Source organism: Netta rufina (genome assembly GCF_964035555.1).
Source record: "Netta rufina genome assembly, chromosome: 12".
Classification (NCBI taxonomy): Eukaryota; Metazoa; Chordata; class Aves; order Anseriformes; family Anatidae; genus Netta; species Netta rufina.
This window is the reverse complement of record NC_140135.1, coordinates 19,935,384-19,961,504: the sequence shown is the minus strand read 5'-3', so window position 1 is coordinate 19,961,504 and position 26,121 is coordinate 19,935,384. Positions and strand designations below refer to the sequence as shown.

At 49.9% G+C, this 26,121-nt stretch overlaps 1 protein-coding gene across 1 annotated transcript; it reads left to right on the top strand.

Annotated features, from left to right (window-relative positions):
- On the top strand, nt 1–23,865 carry SH3BGRL (SH3 domain binding glutamate rich protein like). The gene is made up of 4 exons (XM_084294340.1): nt 1–118; nt 14,833–15,018; nt 17,515–17,595; nt 21,024–23,865. The coding sequence occupies exons 1-4, from the start codon at nt 74–76 to the stop codon at nt 21,054–21,056; spliced, it is 345 nt and encodes a 114-aa protein (XP_084150466.1). The 5' UTR covers nt 1–73; the 3' UTR covers nt 21,057–23,865.
- Nucleotides 23,866–26,121: the final 2,256 nt, after the last annotated feature.

Below are 26,121 nucleotides of genomic sequence, written 5' to 3'. Positions count from 1 at the left end.
GGCTCGGCTCAGCTCAGCTCGGCTCGGTTCCACTCCTCACACACCCACCCGCCCTTCCCGGCTCCCCCCCAGCATGGTTATCAAGGTCTACATCGCCTCCTCCTCCGGCTCCACGGCGGTAAGGGGCTCGCCGGGAAACTTGCGGGGGCTGGGAGTGCGGGAGCCCCGGGGGGGAGCCGTGCTTGTGGCCCCCCGGGGGTTCCTGCTCCTCGTAGCGGCTGTAGGGCGGCAGCACGGATCCCCTATTGCCGTGCCCATGAAGTTGAGGGCCGGGTTGTGCCTCCCGGCTGGGTGCTGGGGGGCTGCTCCGCCGCCTGGCGGGGGATGAAGCGCGGCCGGGAGCCGGGCTGGGCACCGTGGGGCGGCAGCGGGCTCGGCCAGCGGGCTGTGTGTGGCCGTGTGTCCGTCCCCGTGTCTCTATGTGTCCGTCCCTGTGTCCGTTTGTGTCCCCGTGTGTCCCCTCTCACAGCAAAGCCAACACAAAAAGTGCGGCTCTGCCCCCGGGGCCAGCCCCGGCTCAGCGGCGGCGCCCTGAAGATTGCCGGGTTTCTGAAGGAAAGATGCTTGGAGCCTAAAATCCAGGGGGTTGTCGCATTCAGCGTCAGTGTGGAAGACTTGCAGGATGCCCAAGAATGCAGTCAGAGATCGGAGACTTCTGCTGAGCCGCCGGCTTCATGGTGCTCGGCCGTGTCAGCGTGCTGGGGAGCGGGGACCCAGCTTCCAGAGGCCGGTGACAGCCAGGAGGAGGAAAAAAAAGACATCTTTTACACTGAATTCTCCTTCCTCGGTTAGCACAGCTGCTGGTCTCCAGCTTTCAGCAGCAGAACCAGGCAGTGGTGAGCGGTGTGGCTGGGGGCTGGCGGGGGCAAACCCGCCTTGGGCTCTGCTGGCGAGAGGAGCAGAAGCTCATCCCTCGGGTGTCCCCACGCTGCTTCTCTCCCCCTGTCCTTTTTTGTGGTCTCAGTGCTGCTGCTGATATCAACACGCTGATGCCGGAGTCAGAAAGCCGATGATTATCTGATGCCGGTCTTGAAAGTGTCCTGAAATCCTGAGTGACTCGCTCATGAGGGGGGGTCAAAAGGATTTCCGCTGGCTTGTTGCAAAATTATCAGCGAGAAGGAAAGAAGCAGTCATTAGCAAAGTGGAGATGTAATTCTGCCTTCCTAATACAGCTGTTAATAGGTTTCCAGTTGACAGGCTCTCTTGCTGTAGATTCTTATCGGTGACCCCTTAATGGCAGTTATTGATTTTGGGTTTGCGTAGCGACGCCAAGCTCCAGGGATACAGCCACTGATCTTGACTACATTTACCTGGTTTTAAACGAGGCCTTTAATTATTTGCTAAGTGGTATCTGCGATGGCGTTTTGTCTGTGTGGATTGTGCGTGTCACGAGACGCGGTGCGAACATCCCCTTCCCTGCCTCTTAGGGTCCCTCGTGCATCCTGGCCGGTGGAATTTGGCTATTAGCATTGGCGTGGTCTGTTTGTATGAAATGTAAGCATAACAAACACGTAATCACCAGTTTTGTTACATATGTATGCCCAAGCCCGGGTCCAAAGCGAGCACAGCTGAAGTGGTGTCGTGGTAATGAGCAGGATTTGCACGTTCCCAGTTTACTCAGCACACCAAGGGTGTTTCTGTTGGCACGGCTCGAGCCTACCTCACCGGGTGGCTGTTTTCTTTCTGCTATAAGAATTTTAATTGATGCTTCAACTTAAAGCAGAACGGAGAGGCACCTCGCTGAAGGGAAAGGTTGAGCATTCGCCTGCAAGGCGCTCGATGGGCATCAGTCATTTTCCTGTCCTTTAAAGAGGTGGCTCGCACTCCTGCTACGATGGCTTGGTACCGCCAGCAGCACCTGAGGTGGGGTTACTTTGGTTTTTTGAAAGCTAAATTTGCTTGAGTAAAAGCAAACCAGCAGTAAGTGTAAAGGCGCCTCCTTCCTAGAAAACGACTGCCTGGTTTCTGCAAGCCGGTGGAGCTTTGGTGGGGCTCTGGAAAGCGTTAGCTCCCACCGGAGGGGAAGGGCGCTGCGGCTGCTTCGCACCTTGCAGCCTCGGGCTGTGAGTCTTGGAGGGTGCCCAAATTTTGTGGTCTTCTATTGGCAAAGGAATACTTTGTTCTGCAGGATAATTTTCCATATCATATTTTATAAAGTGTTTCCCCGAGGCGCCGTTCTCCACAACGTTTATATTCGATAGCGTGTATCTGCGAGGAGGAATTGCTGTGGGATGTTGGTGTCTAAGCAGAGGCACCTCAGAGTGCGTTTCAAGGGATTTCTGGTGAAGTACGCCTTGCTGTTAATTCCTCGGTGCCTGTGTTGTGCGGTGTCTCATCATGGGTGGTACTGTGCAAAGTGTGTCCGAGCTGCCCGGCTTCCAACACCAGGAGTTGGGAAGTACCCGGCCTTATCTCTGTTGTGCTGCGCTGGTTGCAAAGCCCAGTGTTTGCTTTTTGCTCGTGGCTTTTGCTTTATGCACCAGGTGGTGAAGGTAAAGGTGACTGTGTGTGATGTGGTTTGTTGCTCAGAGCTAGAGATAACCGAATGTACCGAGAGTTTATCGTTAAGGACTCGGGCAGGCTGTTATAACTGCAGTCCTGGTCCGGCCTGCTATTCGGATTTCACCCAGGAAATCAGAGCATCGTGGCTACAGCTCAGTTTGAAGGCTGAATTTGGAAGTCCTGAACCAGCAGATGCCCTTTTCCTTCGCTCTTGCTCAGAATGGACTTTGTGCCGGTGAGTCCCAGGCGGGGGTGAAGCAGCACGGGTGGCTGTAAGCACGGCGAGGAGCTGCAGGCACCGGCCACAGGAGCCCAGGGCCCTCCAGGAGGCTCTCTGAGGGACACACAGCCCAAGCGAGCAGCGTTCCTCAGTGCGAGGCGGTGCTGGAGGCCACGAACGTGAAATGGCAGCCGCAAATGCCACATTCAGGAGCGCCCAAGCGTTGACTCAAGCAGGCTGCGAGGCTGAATTTGGCTATGGGCTTCTGTTCAAATCCTTTAAGAGGCAAAAGGAGGAGAGGCCAGGGAGTAATCGCCTCTTCTGCTGCGGGAAGAAGAATGTGGGGACTGAAGAGGCTGAATTGCTCTAGTCTGTGATTTACCCCGTTGGCATTTAGGTACTGTGCTCTGTTTGGGGAGGACGTTGCTGCAGCTTCCCTGCAGCACCAGGAGAACTCGTGCGCGCCTTCCCGAAGGCAGCCGGACTGCTGCTTCTGTCCACCTCCTGTGGAAAGGAACCAGCTGCTCAAATTCTTCTCGGGCTCATTTGTTGCCAGCAACTGCACCATTTGAGAGCACGGGTGCCCTGGTGTGAGCTGCGGCAGCGTGCGGGAAGCCCCCTCCTGTTTGGATGCTGTGCAGCTCCGGATCCGGCCCCCGGCACATCTCAGGCTCCTGCTGGGTAGGGGTGGCTTAAAGAGAAGAGGAAGTCTGAGTTTATTTTTTCATTTGCAGAGTCAGGGATGGGAAGGTTTGGGGCTTGGTGTTTCTTTTGTGCTGTTTTATTGTTTGGGAAGGGGTCCGGGTCTCCTCCCCGCCCGCCAGGAAGCACAGAGGAAAGCAGCCTGTGCTCTGCCGTGCCAACGCGTGCTAGCCATGCCGCCTACTCTTCTTCTCTCCTCCCCAGAAGCACCTTCTGGTGGTGCCACGGATGTACAGCTGGTGCTTTGGGCTGGAACTGAGGCAGAACAGCTCAGAGGCAGAACAGCAGGGCTGTCTGTACCCACCTGCTCTCTCCCTGCTCGTCTTCAGCAGCTCGGGGCTTCGCGAGGGCTGGCGAGGCTGCTCCCTGCTTCTGCAGCAATCCCCCAAAAGTGACAAGCGGAGCTGGCTCTGTGCAAGCAGCCTTGGGGATATCCTGTGATAAGCAGACTTCATCTCCCCCTCTCTCTTCAGAACAAGGCTTGTTCTGGATTCGAGCTCTCAGGGTAGGAGACACGATGCATGACACGAATCCAGCGAGACAGCCGGGGTGCCTTCCATCTGTCTGGTGGCCGTCCCTTTTTTTTTTAATGTCATTGTTCCAAACTCTAGATAAGTCGAATGTTTTTCTTCAAATGCGGCATTCAAATCCCTAACTCAGCCAAAGATTAAATTGGTTGCAGTTGCTGCCAAAGTTGTAATGGATCGAAACACAAAACATCCTACCGTGCTTAACTGCAAGCGGTGCCTGGGATGACGCTCCGCAGCTGCGGCTGGAAGGGGTTTTGTGAAGACTGCCTGCCGGCGGTGTCTGCAGCCAGCACGGTGCTTGTCCCCAGGCAGGGTGGCAGGATTTGTCCCCTTGTGCTGCTGGAGAAGGAAGAGCTGGCCCGGGACGGAGGCTGAGCACCCTCAGCTTGCTCCATTTGCTCCAGCCCTGGTGCCCGGCTCCCCCCAGGCGTGTCTGTGCTCAGCACTTCTGCAGCGTTTGCAGAGCTGAGCAAGGAAGTCCCCTTGTCTCGAGGCATTAAAGTTATGCTCAGAAGATTCCTACAGAACTGGCATGCGTGTAACGAGTAGAGGATGCCAAAACCAAGAGCCTCTGCAAGGCTATTATTACCGCTCGTTCCTCCCAGAAAAAGAGGGAGCAGGGAAAGAGACAAACGGAACCAGGCGCACATCGATAGGTATCAGCTGTTCAGGCTCAAGACAGCCCTAAAATAGTCCCTCTGTGATAGAGAGAAGGGCTGAGGATGACGGGCTTCCCATCTTAGCAAGAGGGACGGGGGCTCTGCAGTTCGGAGCAGCCCCAGCTCCTGCCCTGATCACTGATCTGAAAGGGCTTTGTGTGCCCCACGGTGCTCCCACCCGCACAGCAAAGCTACATGTCTGTAAGCCCGGCTGTATTCGGTCTGGGATTCAATGTAAAGCACCTTTCTCATCAGATCCTTCATCAAACCCAAGAGAGTTTTAATTGTAACGCTGCTCTTGTTCATTCCAGAGAAATCCTCCGTCCAGGAGCACGTCCTCTGCAGGGCAGCACGGCAGGAGGCTGCCAAGCCTGGATTTCAGAAGGTGGGCAGGGGACGTTCAGGCTGCCAGAAGAGAACATAAAGAAAGGGTCAACATCAAGCTGCAGCCCGAGGCAGAGCTGATGCTGTCTGAGTGCAGCCGAGGCAGCCTTTGGGTTCTGGCTTACAGCTTGGTGTTGGGCTTGGTTTTCCTTGTGAGAAGTGGGTGTGATTTCTTTCATTAGCTCTCGGAAGGCTGATTTTATTTGGGCTCCTTTTGCACACGTGAGTACCGCCATGCCTTAAATTCTGAAGGCGCTCGAGCGTAACATTTGAAGTGTTACCTGCCAGGGGATTTGCTGTTTGAGGTGCTGTGGTGCCAGGGCAAAGAGAGGAGCCAAAGGCAAACGAATTTCCAGAGAGAAACTCAGCCGCTGGGGGATAAAAGGGAAGGAGGTTTTTTTGGCTTACATGGTCGATCACACTCCTGTTAGATAAAGCAGATAACGATCAAGAATTTAGTCACAGGCAACCCGCAGAGAGATGAGAAAGGTGGCGGAGGCACGGTGTGAGCAGCCTGCCGAAGGTGGCTCCGGTGGGAAGAACCAACCTGTGCAGGGCTTGAAGCTGGTTACAAAATCCCCTATCGGTGGTATAAACAGCAGGTGAAATGTTGGGAGTTCTTAGGACCAGAGAGAGCAAAGTTAAAACAGTAGCACTGCATAAATCTGTGGCAGGTCTGTGTCTTTGTTAGGCCAGGACAAGCAGTGAACAACACCAGGAAAGATGCTGGGGAGCATGAGGTGAGCACTGCATGAGAACAGCCAAATAAAGTGGAGTTTGGTAGTAGAGAGAGGGCTGAAAAGCACAAAAAAAAGATAAAAACCACGTCCGGCGGGGGAGAACGAAGAGGAAGTGGTTGCTGGTGACTCCTCGCAGCACAACAACAGGGGGAGAGCGGGGAGAAGCTGGGTGCCTCCTTTGGCAACGTGCAGCTCGGCAGAGAAACGCCGTGCCAGAGGGTGTTGTGTGTGGCAAAGATCGCCCAGGTTCAGGAAGCAGCGAGACAAATGAAGGGGGAAAATCTGCAAAGGGCTATTAGGGCTATTAAAGGGAATGACTACACCTCTGACTCAAAGCTGCGTGTTACTGAGGTTGGGAGAGGGTAACGTGGGGCAGTCGGCGTGCTCAGTCCCTTGCTGTGCTCTCCCCTGGAGCCTGTGGCTGGCGGAGGCAGGATGTTGGGGTGGACAAGAGCTGGATCTGACCCAGCAAAGCTGTTCAGCGCTCGGATGAAACTGGCTCTGCTCCCAAAATTATGTTAGCAGTGTGCGTTTAAAATATGTGAGGCTGTGTTGTCCGGGGAAAAAAATGTTTGACGGAGAAGAAACGTGTGTTTGTGTTTGGGATTTTTTGGTTTGCTTCCAGTTTGGTGTTTATTACAAATACCTGCAGTTCTAGCACTGTTAGCAGGCTTTGTAGCTGGAAGTTTCCTTCGAAATGTAAGCGGGCTGTGACTCTGTGTTGCATGCAGACAGAGCGATGCGATTAGGATCTTACCTCTGCTTCGCAGACTCCGAGACGCTTTGAGAGGCTGCAGACATGGGAGGAACTTTTAACCGTATTTGTGCCCTGTATCTTAGAAACCAGGAAGAAAATAGCAGCGGTTTAATAATAATTCTCCCCTTGCTTTCCTTCTGAGCAGCTGCAGTTCAGCACAGGGCTGTCAGACCTGCCATAGGAAGCTGCTGGCTGTGCAGTAGCAGCGGGCAGACACCGAAACCTCAACATTTGGGTGCTGAAAGACTTTGCACAGGGAAGCTTTGTTGTCAGGTCTTCTTTTTAACATCGGAATGAAATCCTCCAGGTCGGTGCTGAGGTGTTTGGCACGCAGCAAACAGAAGGGTTTGATGCTACAGGCAGGTGGTTCCTAAATGTCGTGGCTTTGCAGCACCAGCAGCAGATGCTGATACACCTCACGTTTAGGGCTAGACAGTAGGGCAGATTTATCAGAACCCCTACAGCCGTAGGTCAAAAGGAATTGGCAAAGCCCAGGGTAAACAGCAACTGGGCAGCCCCCGGGGAAAACAAGAATGGTTTGCACTTAAAGCCACGTTTTTATGAGAGTTGTGGTTTCCAGGCAGGTTTAAGCAGCGCGTCGGTGTGCACCTCACGGGATGAACCTTTGGCAGTGGGAATGTCGCTGGGAGCTTTGCCACGGACTCCAGCAGGGCAAGGTTTTACCGGGGAAATCCTTAATGCTGCTTATGTGAGATCGCTGCTGTCTGCGTGGTGCGAGGCAGCTGGCAGAGAGGGCCAGGAACAGGTAACTCAGGAACTCAAAATACATCCCAAAGCTTTCTCGGGGGACACGGATGGAAGTGAAGTTGCCGTGAAGCTGATTTATGGGTAATAGATGTAGGATTTTTTTTCCCTAGGCAGGAAATGCAGTATTTATAAGTAAAAAGGAGGCACAAAATAAAACGGGGCAGGTTTGCAATCTTGCTTGCTAGCGACCTGATAATCCTGGTTAGGAACTGCAATGCTTTGCCACCCCGCAGCGCAGATAAGCACGTCTCGTGCTTCTGCTGGCTCACTCCGCGAGACCTTTGGACCCAAGCAGTCTTTCTCTAAATTTGTTTCCTTTCACCACATTAAAATGTGTCGGGAGGTCGCTGAAGGACTCCGCTTCTCCTGCAGGGGACCCAGGTTTGAGGTGCACATGCTGTGAGACGCTCGAAGGAGGTCCTGAAGGCTCTGCGGGGGATGCTCGCTGTAGGAATTGACACCTGCACCAACCGAGGAGCAGCTGGGTCTTTTGTGGGAGCAGGATTAGCAGCATGGAAGGTGCTAGGACAGCCATGGTGCTGCCAGCAGCCGAGCATGAGGCTGAGCCCGAGGAACACGAGGGGAATGCAGCTCGCCTGGCTGCTCGCCCAGGCCCGGAGAGCTCCGTCCTCCAGCACGCAGCAGCTGGGGGCTCGGCCTTTCCGAAAATGAAACGCAGTTTGTGTTTGTCTCAGGGCTCGGTCGTGGTATGCGAATGCTAGATTGCAGGGAGGCAAGAGGAAGCCTGTGGTTTTTGAAAAACAAGAGAAGCAGGGTGATAAGAGAGACCCCAAAATGTTCCGGACATCGTGGGTGGCTGTGGGGTGGCCCCGGTCGTGGTGTGAGCAGCGCTGTGCCCTGCCCCTGGGGTGGGATGGACGGTGGCAGCTCCCTGTGGCTGTGGGTGGGAAGAGCTGAGGGAAGGACCTTACTGTGATGGAAAAATGTGCTGTTCCTGGAATTCCTCACTGCAGGATGTCTCCTGAAGGGTGCCCCACAGAGCTAAGCCCCGATGCCAGCTTTCCAGGCCAAGGCAGCAGAGGTTGGGCAGCTGCTGCTCCTGGCAGGCAGCTCCTGGAAGCTTTCTGTTATAGGTGGCTATTTTTGATTAGACAAAAATGATCTTTATTGTCTTCAAAGAATTGATTTGGTTTAGTATTTGCATAGCAGTCATCCAAAAGACTTCTGCTGTGGGATGCCTCTGGTGTGTGAGTTCTTCAAGGGCAGAAAGTGATGCAGAAGCACCTTGGGTGTGGAGCAGGATCCCTGTTTTGTGCCGCATTTCTTCTTAAAGCCAGTTTTATTTAAAGGCAATGAACGCCTGGCAGTACAGAGTCAGTGAAACAGCAATTCGTGCTGTAAACCTTCAGTCTGGGCAGTTAATGTTTGTCATCTTCTGGGGAGTTTTTGGCTGCTCACATAATGCTCAGTGTGATGGCCTGGCTGGAGATCAGCCTTGTGTGTCCATGTTTAAAGCCTGCCTGCGAGGCTGGGCTGGGCTTTGTTTGGTCCTGGTTGCAGGAACGGCCAGAAACGATCCCTCACCCAAATACCAAAGCAAACAAGTGATTTGGAGAAATAAAATTACTGCTGACAGCTCAGGGGCGGCAAAAGGCACACCCAAAGTCACCCCAGGAGTCTGTGGCAAAGGTGGCCTGCCCTGAAGGCCTTTATTGCTCCTCCGCCCTGCCAGACCTCCTCCTGCCTGAGGACGTGCCATGAGTGGGCTTCTGCCTCCTTCTTCCCCCTCTGCTTCTGCTTCTTTACCCCCCTGGAGCTGGGATGGTGTTTCCAGGGGCTCTTTGGGCCTTTGAGGCCTGCCAAATCCCATGTCTGCAGCAGGAAACGACGGCGCGTCATAACCACGGGGCTCCTGATGTGCTCCTGCCTCATTAATGGCCAGCCAGGTAATGGGGCCTGTGTTCCCGCAGCTTGAAGCTCGCTCGCTGTTGGGTTTGGAGCAGGCTCCCATCCGAAGCAGAGCTCAGGCCTGTAGGGTAGGGGCAGGGTGATCCTCCCTCCGCTCCAAACCCCGCAGCTCCCATCCCCAGGGTGATCCCTGCACGGGCTACCTGGGGCTCCACAGCCTTGAACTAGGGAAAACTTCTTCAAAAAAGCAAAAGGCGTGAGAGAAATCTGTGCAAATCGTGGCACCATAAGCTATATTTGTGCGAATATTTGAATATTTTCAGATTTGTGGTGAAACCTCGCAGTAATGTTTTGCGTTACCTCTATTCTTGGAGTGCTTCAGCAGGCTGCGGCTGCCCCAGAGAGGGATGTTTGGCATCCTGGCTTCCACACCGCTTCCATTTGGCACTTTGCAGAACTCACAGAGGCCTCTACAGCAAATGCTGGAGGGATGCTGCTTCTTTTTTTGGTGAGGAAACACAACCTGACTAAAGAGAGGGTTGGAGCCGGCACGTTGCACCCAGACTGCCCGCTGTTCTGTGAGTTGAGACGGTGGGCTTGTGGTGAGCTGGACCCTCGGGCAAGACCACCCGGGAGCTGCTGCTGTGATACGTGGGCTTTGGTGGTCCCAGGAACGTGAGAAAAGCAGCCACAACCACCTGGGGGGCAGTGAGTATGGGGCAGAGCTGAAGGAGCGCGCACGATGTCGCCCTGGTTTTCATTGGGGCCAAGAAATGAAGAAAAGCTTTGCTTCTGATTTTGGTGGCTCCAGCAGGAACAGAGCTGGGTTTTCACCTGACGGAGATCATTTCCATGCCCTGGAGCAAACCTGATGTTGATTAAAAGGGACTTTTGTAGATCATCTTCAGGTCTTGTTGGTGGTGAGGTGTTCGGTGTGTTGGCAATGCAGGAGCACCCCAAGAGCCCCTGGAGAAGCAGGTGTAAAGGGATGAATGGATTCTCACTCTACTATCCCAGGTGCCTGGATATTATTTGTTCAGAGCAGAATTTGGCTCGAGATGTAATGCAGAATTAATCCTTCAGGTGCCTTCACAGAAAGTAAGCTTAAAACACATTAAAAAGTCATCAGGCCTTCATTAGGCCGCGCGGCTGCAGCTGCTTGCCAGGAGCCGCGAGGATATAAATAAGGAAACGCTCCTTGTCCTCGCGCTTGACTGATAGCAGACGGATCTGCTTCTGGCCTCTGCGGGAGGAAAGCAGCCGAGCAGACCTCTGATGTGGAGCAGCCACTCGGTTCTGACACGTTTAGGGCATTTTGGTGCCTTTGCTTTTCCAGCCTGACCACAGCAGAGCTCGGTGGCATCGGCCGTCGTGTGTCAGAGCACCGCGGCCTCTCCACTCGGAGCTTCTTGCTGGGGGATTTAGCAAAATTTCAGGCCTCGGGTTATTGAATCAGTGTGCTTAAGGTGGTGTTCTAATCCGTAAAAGAAGCTTTTAGTTTTGCTCTCGTGATTCGGCTTTTCCCTTTCTGTAACTTTCTGCAGCTTCTGGAGCACGCTGCGGGCCGGTTTTGGGCAGAGCGAGTGCAGACAGAGCCCATCTGGACACGGCCTCATTTCTGGAGAAAAAAAAAAAGAAGAAGCACGAGTACAGTATGAGCTTTTCCAGCCCCTTGTGTTTGGTTTGGGTCACATAAGTTCGTGGTGGTTTCAGTGTTTGTCCTCGTCGTTCCTTGCAGAGCAGCAGGCCAGCGCTGGAAGAGCCGCCGCCGGCCTTGCTGCGTGTCGCGCGTGGCTTAAAATAGGCAGACAAAGAAGTGGCGTGGGCTCTGCGATGATAATTGCCCAGACCTAAAAATAGGAGGATGTTCTACCCAGCAGGGGGAAGTGAGAGAGACACCCGCAGACGTCCTGCAGAGCTCTCATCAGGCCTTCTTTGCTATGGGTGCCCTCCAGTTTTCCACCCCTTGGCGGCGGCTTGCAGCAATGGTGGCCACCAGAGCTGGCACCTCTGAAGTTTAAGGTGATCCAGGGCAAAAATCTGCTTTGTTTGTGTGAATGGAAGCAAGGAAGCTTGTGTATAAACACCTGCATTCTGAAATATTACAACAGAAACACAGAGAGCCCTAATGGAGCCCAAGAAGGAGCCTGCTCGGGGGTGGCTGTGGGGTGGGAGCTTCCAGGGAAGCACAGTGGGATTCCCCAGCCTCAAAATGCTGCCGGGAGCTGCCCACAAGGTACTGGGAGCTGAAATCCCCGCTCTGCCTGCAGCTGATTTCCAAGCATCAGCTTCTGCCCCAGCAGCCTGCATGAGGAGAGCTGTTACCATCAGAAATGTTAAAAAACCAGCACACAAAAAACAAAGAATGAACTTTTTTTTTTTCAAATTCCAAGAAGCAGCCGTGAATAGCAGTCGTGTTACCGCAGGCACGTGAGGAGGGAGAAGCTGCTGCTGCTGCTGGACATATTTAGCCTGCTGTCTGCGCCGGGAATGGGCAGGGCGAAATAAAACAACGGGGAAGCTCTGGGAGGGGGCACCTGTTTGGTGTAAGGGATGAGTTGTACCTTTGCAAAAAAAAAAAAACACAAAAATGTGGTTTTTTCCCTGCGTGGAAGTGAGGACCCGGGAATGCCCCGCGCCGTGTGCCAGAGCCGCTCACCGGCTGAAGGCAGCCGCAGAGCTGGGGCCGCAGGCTCTGAGGGCTCCGGGGGCCAGAAATAGACTTCCAAAACACGACTCGGGGCCAACGGGGAATTTATTTATAAACTGAAGAAATAACAAGGCTTAAAAACAAAGCCCTGCTTGGCCAGCAGCGCAGACTAGGCTATTCTTCTCCCCGCCTGTGCCTACGTACACCAAACAAGAACTGTCTTTGAAGCCCTTTTCACCAACACATTTAAACGAGGCTTTCCTGGCAGCGGGGCACCAGCAGCTCGCAGGACCCCGAGCATCACCCCCAGCCCTGCACAGCCGAGCTCCCTATGGGACCTGCTCCTATGGGACCTGCTCTGGGGAAAGTTTCGGCAATCCTGGCAGCTTTACATCATTTTCTTTCACTGCTGTAGGTGCTGGGATTGCTTTGGTCGAAGGATTTGTCCTGGCAGCACATCGGTGTCTCACCCAGCGCTGTCAGAAGCCTGCTGGTCTGGGCAAGCTGCTGCGAGTGGAATCGCTTCCTTGGAAGTGACCCCAAATAACAGGGCCAGGCTTTTACTATAGTTGGAAGTGTTTGCTAAAACAAACAAAGCCTTGGATGGCAAATCGATGCACGTGTAGGTGAGCCTTGGTGAGAGAATGCCAGATATTGGCACTCTTTTTTTTAATTAGTAAAGATTTGAAGGAGAAAAACCATTTTGAGGCGGGAGTGCCACAGCGTTTTGTGGGAAGTGCTCTGCCCGTTTTGGGGCTGAATTTCCATTTTTGATGGATACGATTTGTTGCCCAACATCACCCAGCTCTGCTCCTGACAGCTTTGATGTGGCTTTTATTGCGTTCGTGCTGTCATCCAGGGCTGCAGCTACCTCCTGGAACAGAGAATTAACTTCTGGTGTGGGTTGCAAGGAGGGACAATAGTTGTGCCTGATCCTAGCTACTTCTTTCATGGGGTTATTTTCTGCATGTTATCTGTTCAAAGGTTGATCTTTCATGGCTGTCTTGTAACTGGAAAGGAAGAGAATCTTGAAACGTGAGAATTTCTCTTAAAAACAACTCCTGGAACCATGAGCTTCCAGTCTGCGTGTGAAGGTTTTGAATGCAAAAGGTTCCAGGTTTGTGGCAGGAGTAATGCTCTGTGTGAGGAACCAGGAGGATGGTGGCGCCTGTGAAACCTCCAGCTCATTTATTTCTTTGGCCAAAAGCCTGGGGTTTCAGACTAACGCTCCATGCGTACCGGCACCTTTCCTTTTCCTTCCAGGGCATTGCCACCACCACGGAGGGAGAATTACCTCCCTTGACCATAGGCAGATGGTGGAGCAGGAACCCAAATGCCACATTTGCCTTCCAGACGGTGCCTTTTCTAGCAGAATAAGCACAAGTCCCTCTCCAGGAGCTGCTCACAGGCAAGCCAAGAGGGTTTCGCTGCCCCCGCCGCAGTCACGAAGCGGGGACCCCGTCGTGCTACCTGTCGCTGAGCAAACAGCTCTGGCAAGCCAGGAGGTTTTTTGCAAGTTAAAGAACTGAGACTAATGGGAGCTGGCTTCATCCGTAATTCACAGCTGGTGGGAAACGGTTAATTAAAGGGTAATTAGGTAGGGAGGAAGAAGCCTTGGTTTATTCCCGGGTGGGTCCGTGGCCTTGAGCGCTGGCTGCCGGAGTTTACAACTGCAGGGACCTTTCCCGTACTCCAGTCCTACGGAATAGCTGCTGAAGGAAGTGCTGCCTCCTTTCTCTTTGACCTTTATAACACGACGGAGAAAAACTTTCCCCTCCTGCTCTGCCCCTTGTTGTTAAAGGCAAACGAGGAAGTCTCGTACCGCCGGGTGCGAGCGTGCTGAGAAACGCTCTGGTGCACAGCCTGTGACACGAGCGACCTCCTCGGGGCGAGATTAACCTGGCCCATTTATTTATTTTCAGCCCTGATAAAAAAAAATTGCTAATGCACGGCAACGTGACCCCGTGGGATCCTTCTGCTGAGAGAAGCACACCGGGAGGAATCCATCGCCGTGGCTCCTGCACCAAGGGAGCTGGAGGGAGGCCCCGTTGTGCCTTGCTGTGATAGACACACGGGGATCTGTCTGTCCTGGTTGCTAACAGACCTCTCTGAAGGGAACAAATTTCCCATAAAGTCCCATTTTTCCCTTGTTTCCAGAAACAAGGTTCTTTCAAGGAAACAAGGATCCAGATCTTCATGGATCTGGATGCACACAGTTCTAATTTCCCTTACGGCGCTGAAGTCGTGCAGAGGAAGAGCAGAGCGTAAGCAGAACGTCTCTGCCCCAGGAAGTTAATAACTCACGTTATGACAGTAATAAAAACCACCTTTCCTGTCCACGGCCAGCACAGTTTTTGTTTCACAGATCCCACTTCTGGCTGGGGTGCCGTGGGAGCACGCGGGGGACGAGCTGTGTGGGTCTGGGGTCTCACCCCAGAGCTCTCCTGCAGGCAGAGCTCGCCGGCTTCTTGTCCAGAGAACCAGGACCCAGAATTGCTTTGGGACCTGACTGCTCAGTGTGGTCTGTGTGGGGAAGCTCTGGGTTTGGCTGTGCAGACCCTTAAAGTTCACAGCACTGCCCTCTGTACAGGGACAGTGCCCCTACCCCAGCCCCTTCGATCCTATTGAAGACAAGTTAGGGGATTTCTTGTGAAAAAAAACACTCTCTGAGTCCTGCCGAAGATCAACCCTTCGTTAAGGAAGGGGTTGTTCAATCACTCTGCATTCAGCACCTACACTGCTTGGCAAACTTCTTCAGATATACACAGAAAAGGGGCTTCTGCCTTCCCCGAGCCCCCAGCCCACCAGGCTGGATGGGCTGTGCCTTCACCACCTCCTTCAGGCCCATGCTGTGTGTGTACATCACCTGCAGCCCCTCAGATGGGGCTCTTTAGAAGATACTTATTTTTTTTTGTGATAATTTTCCTCCAGTTTTCATTTTTCAGCCTGTTTTGTACCCCCCCTGTTTCTGCACTGACCCCCAGAATTGCAAAACCACCGGCGCAGCGCGACTGATGTTGTTTCTCTCCCTCCCTCCCATCTTTCCGACAGATCAAAAAGCAGCAACAAGATGTTTTAGGGTTCTTGGAAGCCAACAAAATTGAATTTGAGGAAAAGGACATCGCTGCCAACGAGGAGAACCGCAAATGGATGCGGGAGAACGTCCCAGAAGACAGCCGGCCCGCCAGCGGCAACCCGCTGCCACCGCGGCTCTTCAACGACAGCCGCTACCTCGGGGTAAGGCTCGGATAAGTGTCACCTCCCCTCGGCCCCATCCTCGTGCTGCACTTTATTACCCTTTTTGCAGCACTTTATAGGAATCTGGCGGCGTTGCAGCAACCTGTAGCCAGCTCCGAGAGCCGCTCTGCCCGCACGGGGCTTTGCGTGGGGATTTCGGATCGCTCCGGTCCGCTGCTCATCTCCCAAAAGCTGTGCTGCTGCGAAGCGGTGCCTCCCATGGCAGAGATCAGTTTTCTGATCCTCGGGACGAGCCTTTGGGTTCTGCTGGCAGAGCGAAGCCCGTTGCGGTCCACTTGCTGCAGTGCTTTGAAAAGATTAAAAATCACGTCGCGAATCCCATTCCTGCCCGTAATTATTTTAATGCTTGATCAAAAGTATGCTGCCCTGCAGCACTTGTGCTCAGCAGGCCATGCTTGAATGATTATTAGATTAACTGTTAATTTTATTTTTAAAACTTGATATCTTCTGGAGGGAGCTCACAGCGGGCGTTGTTCTGGTGCTGTGGTTTTGTTTCTAAGTCGTTTCGAAGTCTGGTGCTGAGCTCCAGGTCTGTCATTCGGAATCTGCCAGCTCGGGACCTTTGCGAGGTGATGCTGAGGCCAGTGGCAGAAGTGATTTGTAATGCACTGCCATTTTCTGTGTGCTTGTAAGAAAAGGAGAACTTGAAATAGTTCCCACGGTGAGTTCATGTGCCTCTCGGCTTGCAAAATTGTACTGATGGCTTGGACGTGGACAGAGCTCAGCTTGGAGGGACAAACGTGGCGATTAATGGCCGTCTGCAACCGAAAACAGAGAAGGGGAGAGTCCCTGCCTTGTGTTTATTTCACCCCCCCAATTTTGGCAGGTGCCACTTCCAACTTTTGCAGTTTGGTGAACTGATGTAGCTGGGTTCAAGTTACCAGGTTTAGCTTTCCGAAAGGCGAAAGTTATTCTGAACCTGCTTACATCTTTATTTGCTTCTCCTCAAGCATGAACTTCCTTGTCTGTCCCATCGGATGCGGTGTCAGTGGCAGAGGTGGGAGCCAGCTGAGTGTTACTGGGCTGCGAGCTGGCACAAACCCTGCCCCTTCGGCACGGGCATTCCTTTCCTGCTGGGTGCTACAAAGCCGCCTGCTGAACTATGCACCGGCCAGATAAACACCCCCTTTGTCATCCAGCAGCCCCAGCATACAGCAAGCACTGCCCCCAGAGGGGCTTCGGGAGGATTTAGCACAGTCCCACCAGTTTCTATCAACCCACCACCCGAATGCTTGGTGTGCAAACGGAGCAGGACGTTGACATCCCTGATCTTTAGGCTCCAGCGCTCAGTTCTCTCGACTTCCCTCTGTTCTGGCTGCACCAGCCCCTTCTGAGAGGCGCCCCTGCCCCGAGCATGCCGCAGCTCCTGCAGCCCTTGCTGTTTCAGGCATGCGGAGCGCCCTGCCCTCAATGGCAGCTCCCTCCCAGACTTCAGCCCCTGACTGAGCCTGCTCCGAGCTGCTGCCTCCCCGGGGATCTCTCTGCCAGGACTCCTGCAGCAAAACATTCCCCAGCAGAGCTGCAGAAAGCCCGAGCTGCTGCTCCAGCTGTAAGGCAGAAAAGGGAAGACATAGGTCAGGTATGTGCTGAGTTTGGAAACTGGAGCTCGGGAAGTATGTGGTAACTCGGGCAGTAAGTCGACTTGCACAAACGTTTTGGGCTGATTTGGTCAGTATTTGGCAACTGCTGTTGCTGAGCCACGCTGGGGTTTTTGGCTCGCAATTTCCTCAGTTAGCAGGCAGCTAAGCCGTGCTGTCTGTAAACCACACACAGCTGCATTCTCCCTCAAACACTAAGAAGTCAGAGAAGGGTACTCTTTATTCTTTCATTGTTTTCACCTTAATTTTCTTGGGAAGTGGCCGTGTGCATACGTAGAGCAGCCACGTGCCCGTGTCAATCCAGTGCCAGACAGCGAGAGGCAGAGCCCTGCACCTTTTCATGGGGCTGACGCTGTACATCTTCAGCACGTGAGTAGGATGGTTTGACAACAAGCAGCCTGCCCTGATTTCGTTTGTTTGTGTAGGCTAATCATTCAGGGCAAAGTGTGACGAGATCAGGTATATTCTTAGTTTGCAGGTTTGAATTTAACTTTCAGGAGTCACTGTCCATGGCTGCACAGTCGCTGTTGGCAGTGGGTGACAGCACCACGGTGCCTGGCATCGGTTTCTGATGGCAAGGAGTGGGCTCAGCCTGGTCCTGGAGGAGGGCAGACCATGGGTTGCTCTAGAGGCTGTCACCCTGGGAGAGGCTGAAGCACCTCACAGCAGCATCTCGTTGCTCCAGATCCCCAAATTCCCAGCTCGTCGCTTTTCAGACAGTCCAAACCCTACGGCACCAGTGATTTTGCATCAGGCCACGGGAAGCAGTTTGCTCGGTGCAGGTTGGGTACCACAACCAATTGTGCTCTGATTATTTCTCAAAATTAACACTCCTATCTTTTGTTTCCTCCCCCTGTCCCTCACCCCCATCATGCAGGATTACGAAGCCTTCTTCGAAGCTCGAGAGAATAATGCAGTATATGCATTTTTAGGCTTGACTGCGCCACCTGGTTCAAAGGTAGGTCTGCTTCTGGCAGGATATTTCACATGTTTCTGTGGTTGTCCCAGTGAATCTCCCTGCTGGCCTGATACTCAGTCTCCAGAGACCAGCTTTTAGGCTTCCACATCACAGCAACAACACGCTGTTGTTGTGTGCTGGTTTGTTTGGAGGATGCTCTGTTCCCTGGAGGTATCTTCCTCCCCCTCCTTCTGCCAGAAAAACTCCGTGTTCAGTACTGATGTTCTTTTGGTGTCCTCACTGTGGAGCCACCCTGCAATTTTCCAAGTTAATGGGAAAGCTTTCATTGCTTTAGAAAAAAAAAAAGAGCTGGTTCGAGTTCTTCACTAGTATTAATTATCTGTTTTACCTTGGATTTTATTCTTTTTTAATTGCACAGTCCTGGAACAAGAGAAGAGTAGTTAATATTTCTACTGATGAATGCATGAGAAATTTGGATGAAAAGATATTGCCACGAAAAAACAAATTACTTCAATTCAGTGAAAAAAAAAAATTAATGTGAAGCTTTGCTGAGACTTTTATACTCAAAAATACCTTGAAACCAGAGTCACTGTTTTTGAAATAATCTGCTCTTACTTCAGAGTAATTTTTTCCTCCAGCTTGCTATCTGAAGCCTTGTTTTCCTTGCCAATTACAAAGTGGGCTGCTGCTCTGCGGAGGCAGTGGGCTGGAATTCTGCTTTTGATTTTGATCGGATAGGACAAGCCTGCTTTATACGTTTCACTTGAGGGCAGCAGGATCCTCCAGGTCACTTCGGTTTTCTTGTTCCGATGGATAAACACGCCGTTTCCTTTCAACTTTAGTCATGTAAGAGTTGAAGGTCACAGTGTGCACATCACTCAGAGACCTAATTTTAAAGGTGGATGGTGATCAGTTAGTATTAAGCGTTAGAAGCTGCAGGTCAGACTGAAGCAGACAGTCTGGGGAGCCAAGCTAATTCTGGTGGTAACTCCACTAACGAGAGGTGCAGTGAGGAAATACTCTGCCTCGTATAGGGTTGCAGAGAGCAAACCCTGGGATATGCACCCCAGCTGCACACAGTGTGATAGTTGTTTAAATCCTGTTTAAATTTCTCAGAATATCTGCACAGTGTTGCACGAAAGAGAGTGCAGGATGGAGCCAAGGAGAGAGAAGGCAGCCCTGAGAGCACGGAGGGCAGGAAAGCCCTCGTGTTTCCCCTCACATACGAGGTCTGGGAAGGGCAGTGGTCCTGGAGAGCAGTTGGTGCCGTACCATAATGGGGTCATCTGTCTCTGTAACATTTATAAACATCAATTCTTTCCTGACCCGCTATGTGGGTGCTCTGTCAGGAACAGTCCGCTCGGTTTTTAGCTGCTCTGATTTGTCCTAAGGGAAAAAGAGGAGTTCTGAGGAGGAGGAGCATGACCACAGATGTTCTCTGCTGTGTTTTCACACTCCCTGCTGCAGCTCGGAGCCGGTGAGGGCAACCTTTACAGGAACACCTTCGTGCCCAGCACATTCTGCAGTTGTGCTGGCTTTCGGTATCCATCCCACAGTTACATGATGCAAAAGGCAAATCAAGCGGATTGCCCGCTGCCAAGGAGGAGGAACTGATTTGTAGATGCTGCAGGTGGCATTTAGAGCAGAGCTGCGTGCCGCCGGGCTGTGCTGGTGCAGTTAACACCATCCTGCGTGTTGCTAGGGGAAGGGAGAGGAGCGGAGGACCTTCCACTAAAGGTCCTTTTCCATCAGTTCCCACTGATTTGGAAAGGTGATTGCGAATACAAAGTTCCAGCATTAAAGCTAAAGAAAATGAAGAGAAGGGCTCAAAAACGAGCATGGAAATGCCAATCACTATTTCTTGAGCCCGGGTGGTTTGTTCCTGGGAATGAGAGAAATGCCGGGAATCCTCCTCAGCTCAGCAGTGCCTGTTTTGAAGAGATTTATTTGATCCTGCATTTTCTAAGCAAAAAAGGAAAAAAAAAAAAGAAAGAGGCTAGGTGTCACTTCTCTACTGCTTATGACTGCTAATGGAGTTGTTAGGAAGCCAGGAGAACCATCCCCTCTTTGTTACCATTTCAAGAAGCACTTGTTTATTTTTTTTCCCAGGCTTTGTTGTCCTCTCTTATCTCTCCTCCCCTACCACCTGCCTTTTCTGCCAGGAGCCGACAGGGTGCCCAGGCACGAGCAGCTAACAGATAACAGAGATAGGCCTGGGGCTTCCTGCCCCGCAGGCTGGGCTCACTGCCTGCCTCCCCTCTCCCAGCAGTCTTTCAGTCTCTCAGAAGTTCCCTTCTTAGTCCTCCCCCCCTTTTTTAAATGTTTTTGTTTTTCATACTGTCTCACGTTAATAATGCTGTTGTTAATCTGTTATCTTCTGTATTCCTGTGCAGTCACCAAAGCAAACAACTTCATTACGTAAAAGCTAAGTTTAGCAGATTTCCTTTAAAATAAACCACACTCTCCACCCTGAAGGGCCACAGCGAGAGCTCAGTGACTCCGTTCATCCTTCTGTAGGCCACGTTGCTGCTAACAGGTCATTAAATTAATCTCCAGTCAGAAGGATGCTTGTGGAAACCATATTCAGGAGAAGAAATTCCTTGTGCCTTTCTTCTGTGATGTTATTCTCCCATTTGTGTGACCACCTCACGAAAACCAGAGTGAAAAACTCAGGCTGTTTTTTTTGAAGGATCCCTCCGAAATGTACTGAGAAATGTTAGGGGCGTCTGGTGTCTGCTAACCTGCTTCAGCTGCTCCTGGATCTCAGTGGCTTCAGAGGAGTGTTCTCATAGAGCTGAAGGGCACCAGCTCCGTACCAGGTCCCGAAAGAGCTGCGGGCTGGGAGCCTTGGGCATGAGGAGCAGGTGGCAAGCAGCAGCCCTTCCCAAGGAAGGTATCCCAGCTTATCAGCCCCCTGGAAGGCAAAAAGCTCAGTGGTTGCTTCTGGTAGTTTGGTTGCGTTTAGTTAAAAATAAATAAATAATAAATTATCTCTCTCCCCGTACCTCTTCTTATTATTTTTTCCCAATGTGGAGACTCTTTTCTTATATATGTAATATTCTTGTCTATCCCTGGTTCTTCCAAAGGTCTTTGATCTCTAAATAGTTCTCGTGTCGTACCATGAAATGAGGCATACTCATTTTATCTGCTCTCCTGTTATAAACTCTCATGGTCAGAACCGGCCCTGGGCGTGTGTGCCAGGAGGCAGAGGGAATGTGAACAACCAGCACATTCTTGCAAGTCCTGCTGGAGCTAGGTCAGAACTGGAGGTAAAGCCAGTATGGTGTGGGACATGGTTTCTAATGTAATTGTAGCCAGTGGGGACTCTTTGAGTTGGGTTCCCTGCTGTTCCCTTCTTAATAATGTACTACTGCAACTTTCTTGTCATGTGCTGGTGCCTAACATAGGTATGTGTAAGTTGCCATCCTTTACAAAGTACTAATTTATATATTTCTGTTCTGTTTCAGGAAGCTGAAGCGCTGGCAAAGCAGCAAGCATGAATTTCGACTGCCTTAAATGTTCTGTAAAGGGAATTTCCACAGCTTTTTATAAAATAGTAAAATTGTCTCTGCTTCAAGAAATATAGATGTGATTTCTAACATTTGATTGGTGCTTGCAGCATTCACCGTATATACTGCAAATCTGAACACGATATGAAAATGTGAACATAAAGGTAGAAAGCACGGGGTGTTATTACCGAGTTGTACGCATAGGAAACTGAAGCAATTGGACACGAATGACTTTCACGTAGTTTAAATTGTCTTGGCAATTCGTCTATTTTGTGTAAACTCCAAAAAACTATTGTACTAACAACGCAGATGTGGTTATAGCTAGGGATCCAGCTATTTAAAATATGGAAAAAAAAAAAAAAAGCACCAGTATCTCACACCTGGTCAGATACCAACTTAGTGCCTGAGTTGCCTCAAAAACGTTATGGAAATGCACCGTGATTTTCAGCCTCTTTAGATTCTGGTTTCGGATGAAATTGTAGGTGGTGTTGTGTAGTGTAACCATTGCAGTCACTTCTGCAAGTTATGTTTGTTCTTTTGTAGGATGGGTATTTAAGATTTGTATTGTAACACGCTGTACAGATGATAACAAAAAAAAAATGCCATGTATTTCTCATTTAAGTGATCCATGTGGGCTCTTTTGACAAAGAAAAAGGGATTTGGGCACTGGCCGGCCTTTCCACTGGCAAGCTGATCAGGACAGGTAGCTGCCTGAGCATGCCTTCAGTGCGTGTCTGCGTGCAGGAGTCAGTGCACATCGAAGAAGTATGTCCTAATTCCCAGGCAATGTTGCAAATAAGCCAAAATGGCCAGAAATGGCATTTCCTTACCTGTGTAAGGGTGAACGCCTTTAATGTATTTCTCTACAAAAATACCAATTCACACTGCTTATAGTATTAGGCATCTTAATGCATGCTCAAGTAGTCAGTAGATGAAAATAGTATTTTTTCAAATCAGCAAAGTTAAATGGTTGGACAGCGAGAGCTATTGTAATTATCCAAGATTTTTTTTTTTAAGGTTTCACAACTTATTTCCATTGCTATTGCCATATCATGAGGCTATTACAGGAGCTGCGAACCTATTCAAGTGTCTTGTATTGGTGAATTTACCACGTGCAATATTAACCTGTCTGCCCTCCCAGTGCTCGCGAGGTAGCCTGGATTTCTTGGCCCTGTTCTGCGAAAACACAAATAATTACAAGTGCCCTAAAGGATAAGAAGCAGGTTTTAAAAATGTGTGGGTAATTTAAAATGCATTATGCACCACATAATGTACTTATCCCCCAAACGCATCAAAATACAGTTAGAAAGGTAATTAGGCCTTGCTGTAATTAGAGGATCCTTCTAATTGCTCTGCGCACACACATTTTGGTTTTCTTTGCTTTACGAAGGAAGAGAAACAGGTGGCACAGTTCAGCAGAAGGCTGCAGCGTATCGTGACAGCGCGGTTAATTGATGTTTATGCTGTGCGATGCACGCAGCGCTTCTTCAAGACGTTATGAGATGGTTCAAGGTTCATGGTTTGAAAGTCTGACATTAGGAGCAGGGTAAAAGTAAAAACCCGGGTTTACAAAGATGCTCTAAAGTGCAGTAATTAAATACTTCCTTCGCATTTCTTTGGGGCTTTTGTTCATTCAGGGAAAGTGCTCGTTTTGTCAACATCTGTTAAAACAGAGCTGCAGCTTTTTGCTCTGGTTGGAGCACAGCTCTGCTTCGAGAGGGTTCGTGAGGAAACTCCCACGGATGTCAGAGTGATCGGGATCAAGCGCAGAGCCAAGCTAGTTAAAATCATATTTATTTCACATTTTATCTCTTCTGATTTGGGAGCCAGGGAGTTGGTTTGGAGCTTGTGCTGAAAAAAGCAAGCACGCCATCAAAATACACATGGATAGATTAATGTTGCCTTACCTTCAAGATTTACACACACATTTGTGCTTTTTCTTTAACAGGCTTTATCGGTGATTACTGAACTTTTGTGAAAGTTATGTTTAAGATCTTGTGGAAGTTGGGTTGCTTTTAAGCCCCGTGTCTGATTTTTGTTGTTCACTGTGATTTCACCCTTTTAAACTGAGGTGATTTTTCTTTCTTAACACTGGTGTAATCTTTTTCTGTCTAAACCAGTGGTCAAGTTTTTGAGAAAGTAATTGAGAATACTCTGTGAAATCTCATGAAGAAAGTGGAATTTGACACGCGAGTCACTTATCCACCCATGCTGATTTGCTGTGTTTCCTGTGAAAAGAAAGTAAGTTTTGTGAACTACAGGCATTATTTTGAAGGAGCTGTAACTGAAAGTCGCTGCCAAATCCTGTCAGCTCAGCGACCCAAAACATGCTGAAACAAGGTCAGCCTCTGTTTCTGATGGTCAAGAAAACTGCCGAGTTAAGAAAGCAAAGTCACTTCCCTCGTCGGGTCCCCCATCCTCGCCATATGGTAGCGTTCAAACTGTATCAGCATTCCTAAGAGAGCTCTGTTGAGAAAGACTGAATTATTTCTTTGTCTGGGGAACAAGGCACCAACACAAACTGAAAAATACCTAAAATATTTCTTTGTTGTGGGGCTGTGTGTAAAACGTGCGTAAACCTTGATGCGGATACCTTGCTTGGATTTAGGAGTGCTAGGAATGTGTTGCCTACCTGCTATTTTTCTAGTTCATTTACCTGTCTTAGGTTAATGATGGGCGCAAGAACTGAATTTGTTCGTTTCTATTTTTTTTCCTATGTAGATGGCCGGCAATGAGGATTTAACTTGTAATATTAACCATTCCTGTATCATTCCAATAAATTGTTTTAAATGCTTTCTCACACTATTGACTTTTTGTCTTTTTTTTTCTTTTTCTTATTTCGTTTGTGGTTTGAAGCGGTCCTGTGAGTTTAGAGAAGTGTAGTCCTCAAATGAAAATATTTGACTTCAAAGTAGGGGATCTACACAACAAACTGAAAGTTAAGCATCCACTGCTGCACGTTCAATCTGTTGGATCTCTCACCTCTTGCAGCTAATGGGTTTTAATTACTTGCGACACACCTACACAAAAGGAAGTCTTTGGAGGTTTGGAGGGTTTTAGGAGAGCACTGAATACACTTTAATTAAGCTGCTTTCCTCTTTCCCTAAGGCAGTTACAAACTGAAAGCGGACAGGGCAAATCAGCTGCACCCCATGCCTGTAAAGCTTGTCAAACAGCTTCATTTTTTTTTTTTTCCTTTTTTCTTTCCCCCAATGTGTAATTGATTAGCTTTATGCTGGTCAGAACAGAGGAACTGTTATTTTACATTTGTGTTGCCAGAGAGGGCAGTATAGGATGTATTTTTTAAACTAAAATTACTCATTTTTACCTTTTCTGTGGTCCCCACAGATCTAGCAATTGCATTATTTTAAGTGTTGCATATTGAAGTGTTGTACCACCTGGAAGACAAAGACCTTCTGTCGAGCTGTAGAAGATGCCCTCTCAACCCCTAACCTGCATTAGGATTTGCCCAAATCCCAGCTTTCAATTCACGTGGAAAGGTGAATTGCTCTGAAGGAAACCAGTGACTTAATTCTTCCAGGAGTGGCTTGTGAGCAAGCTGCTTGCTTGCCATTTATAGGATCATTTTTCTTCTAAAAGTACACCCAAGAGCTAAGTTATATTGATGGCTTTGATAGTGTCCACTGCTTGTCTGTACCACTTGCCCTTATTTTAAAAAATGCTTCATAATGTAAGGTAGAGAAAAGGGCTTCTGCTGGCATTTCTCAATATAATGATTTCCATTTGTATATACACTTGTATATGCACTTGTATAACCGAGATAAACCTAATTTGTAAAGCTCAATAAAAGCCAGTTTCAAAATCCTGTTTAGAAAACTATCTGCAAGGGTGCATTATGTTTCCTTCGCTTGCTGTTCCTGGTTACAGCAATGTGCACTGTAATAAACTTTTCTACTAACTCGTGTGGGATTCTCTTTAATTCTCATTAAATACTTAGGCCACCTTAGGGGGAGGAATTAGCTGTGGGGGGCTGAGCACCGTATAGCACTGAGTACCGAGCACCCTCGGTATTCCCAGTATACAAAATACATTTATTTAATACATGTAAACTGCATTCGTGGAATATTAAGCGTGAATCCCAGTCCTTTATGCCCTAATTCCTTCCCTCGCCGGTTCGTCTGTCGGGGACATCTTCAGGAGCTTGGGGACTTCGCTCCGCCCGCCTCTGCCTCACGGCCGGGCCGGTACCTGCCTCAGGGCGGTGACGCGGCTGTGACAGACCCGGATGGAGCCCCGCCCAGCCGCCACCGCCTAACCAACCGCCAATCAGCGGGCGAGGCGAGCCCGCCCCGCCCTTCCCATTGGGCGCGCCTCTTGGCGATCAGCTCTGAGGCCCGCCCCCTCTCCATGGCGGCGCGGGGGGCCAGGGGCTGGGGAAAATGGCGGCCGCCCCCTTTCCCTTCCCTTCCCTTCCCTTCCCTTCCCTTCCCTTCCCTTCCCTTCATCCCTCTTGAAAAAAGGCGCGGTTGTTAAAACAAAGTACTGCTGGTTTCAATGGAAAACAAAAGACTTGAATCGCCTGCACTTGGGAAAAATTAGCTTCTACTTCATATTTATGTGCACGTAAAAGGCATGGTTGGAGCTGAAATAAAGGACTTTGTTTACAGGCTGTGATCCTTATTGTTCATACAATATGATAATGTAATATAATTGTGTGTGATAATGCACAATGGTGTAATATTTATTTATTTTTCTTCCCATAAGTGAATGATACAGTTAAGTTTCTTTGTCCTTTATACATTTTAATTTAAGTTTAACCTCAGGATTCAGACACTTGTCTTGTTGCTGTTTCTTCCAACTGCAACCTGTATTCAGCTTCTGAAATAAGTTTTATTCTGTCTCCTGCTGATTTCATGTCTGTAAATACAAGTTTTTTCTTCTTTATTTTCCTTTTTTTTTTTTTTTTTCCTAAGAAGATCTTAGCAATAAAGATACTCTTTTTTTTTTTTTTTTTTTTTTTTTTTTTGGATATCGATGCATCTGCATCAGTAGAACTGAGACAAAAGGCGACTTGTTTTTAACAACTTACACCTAA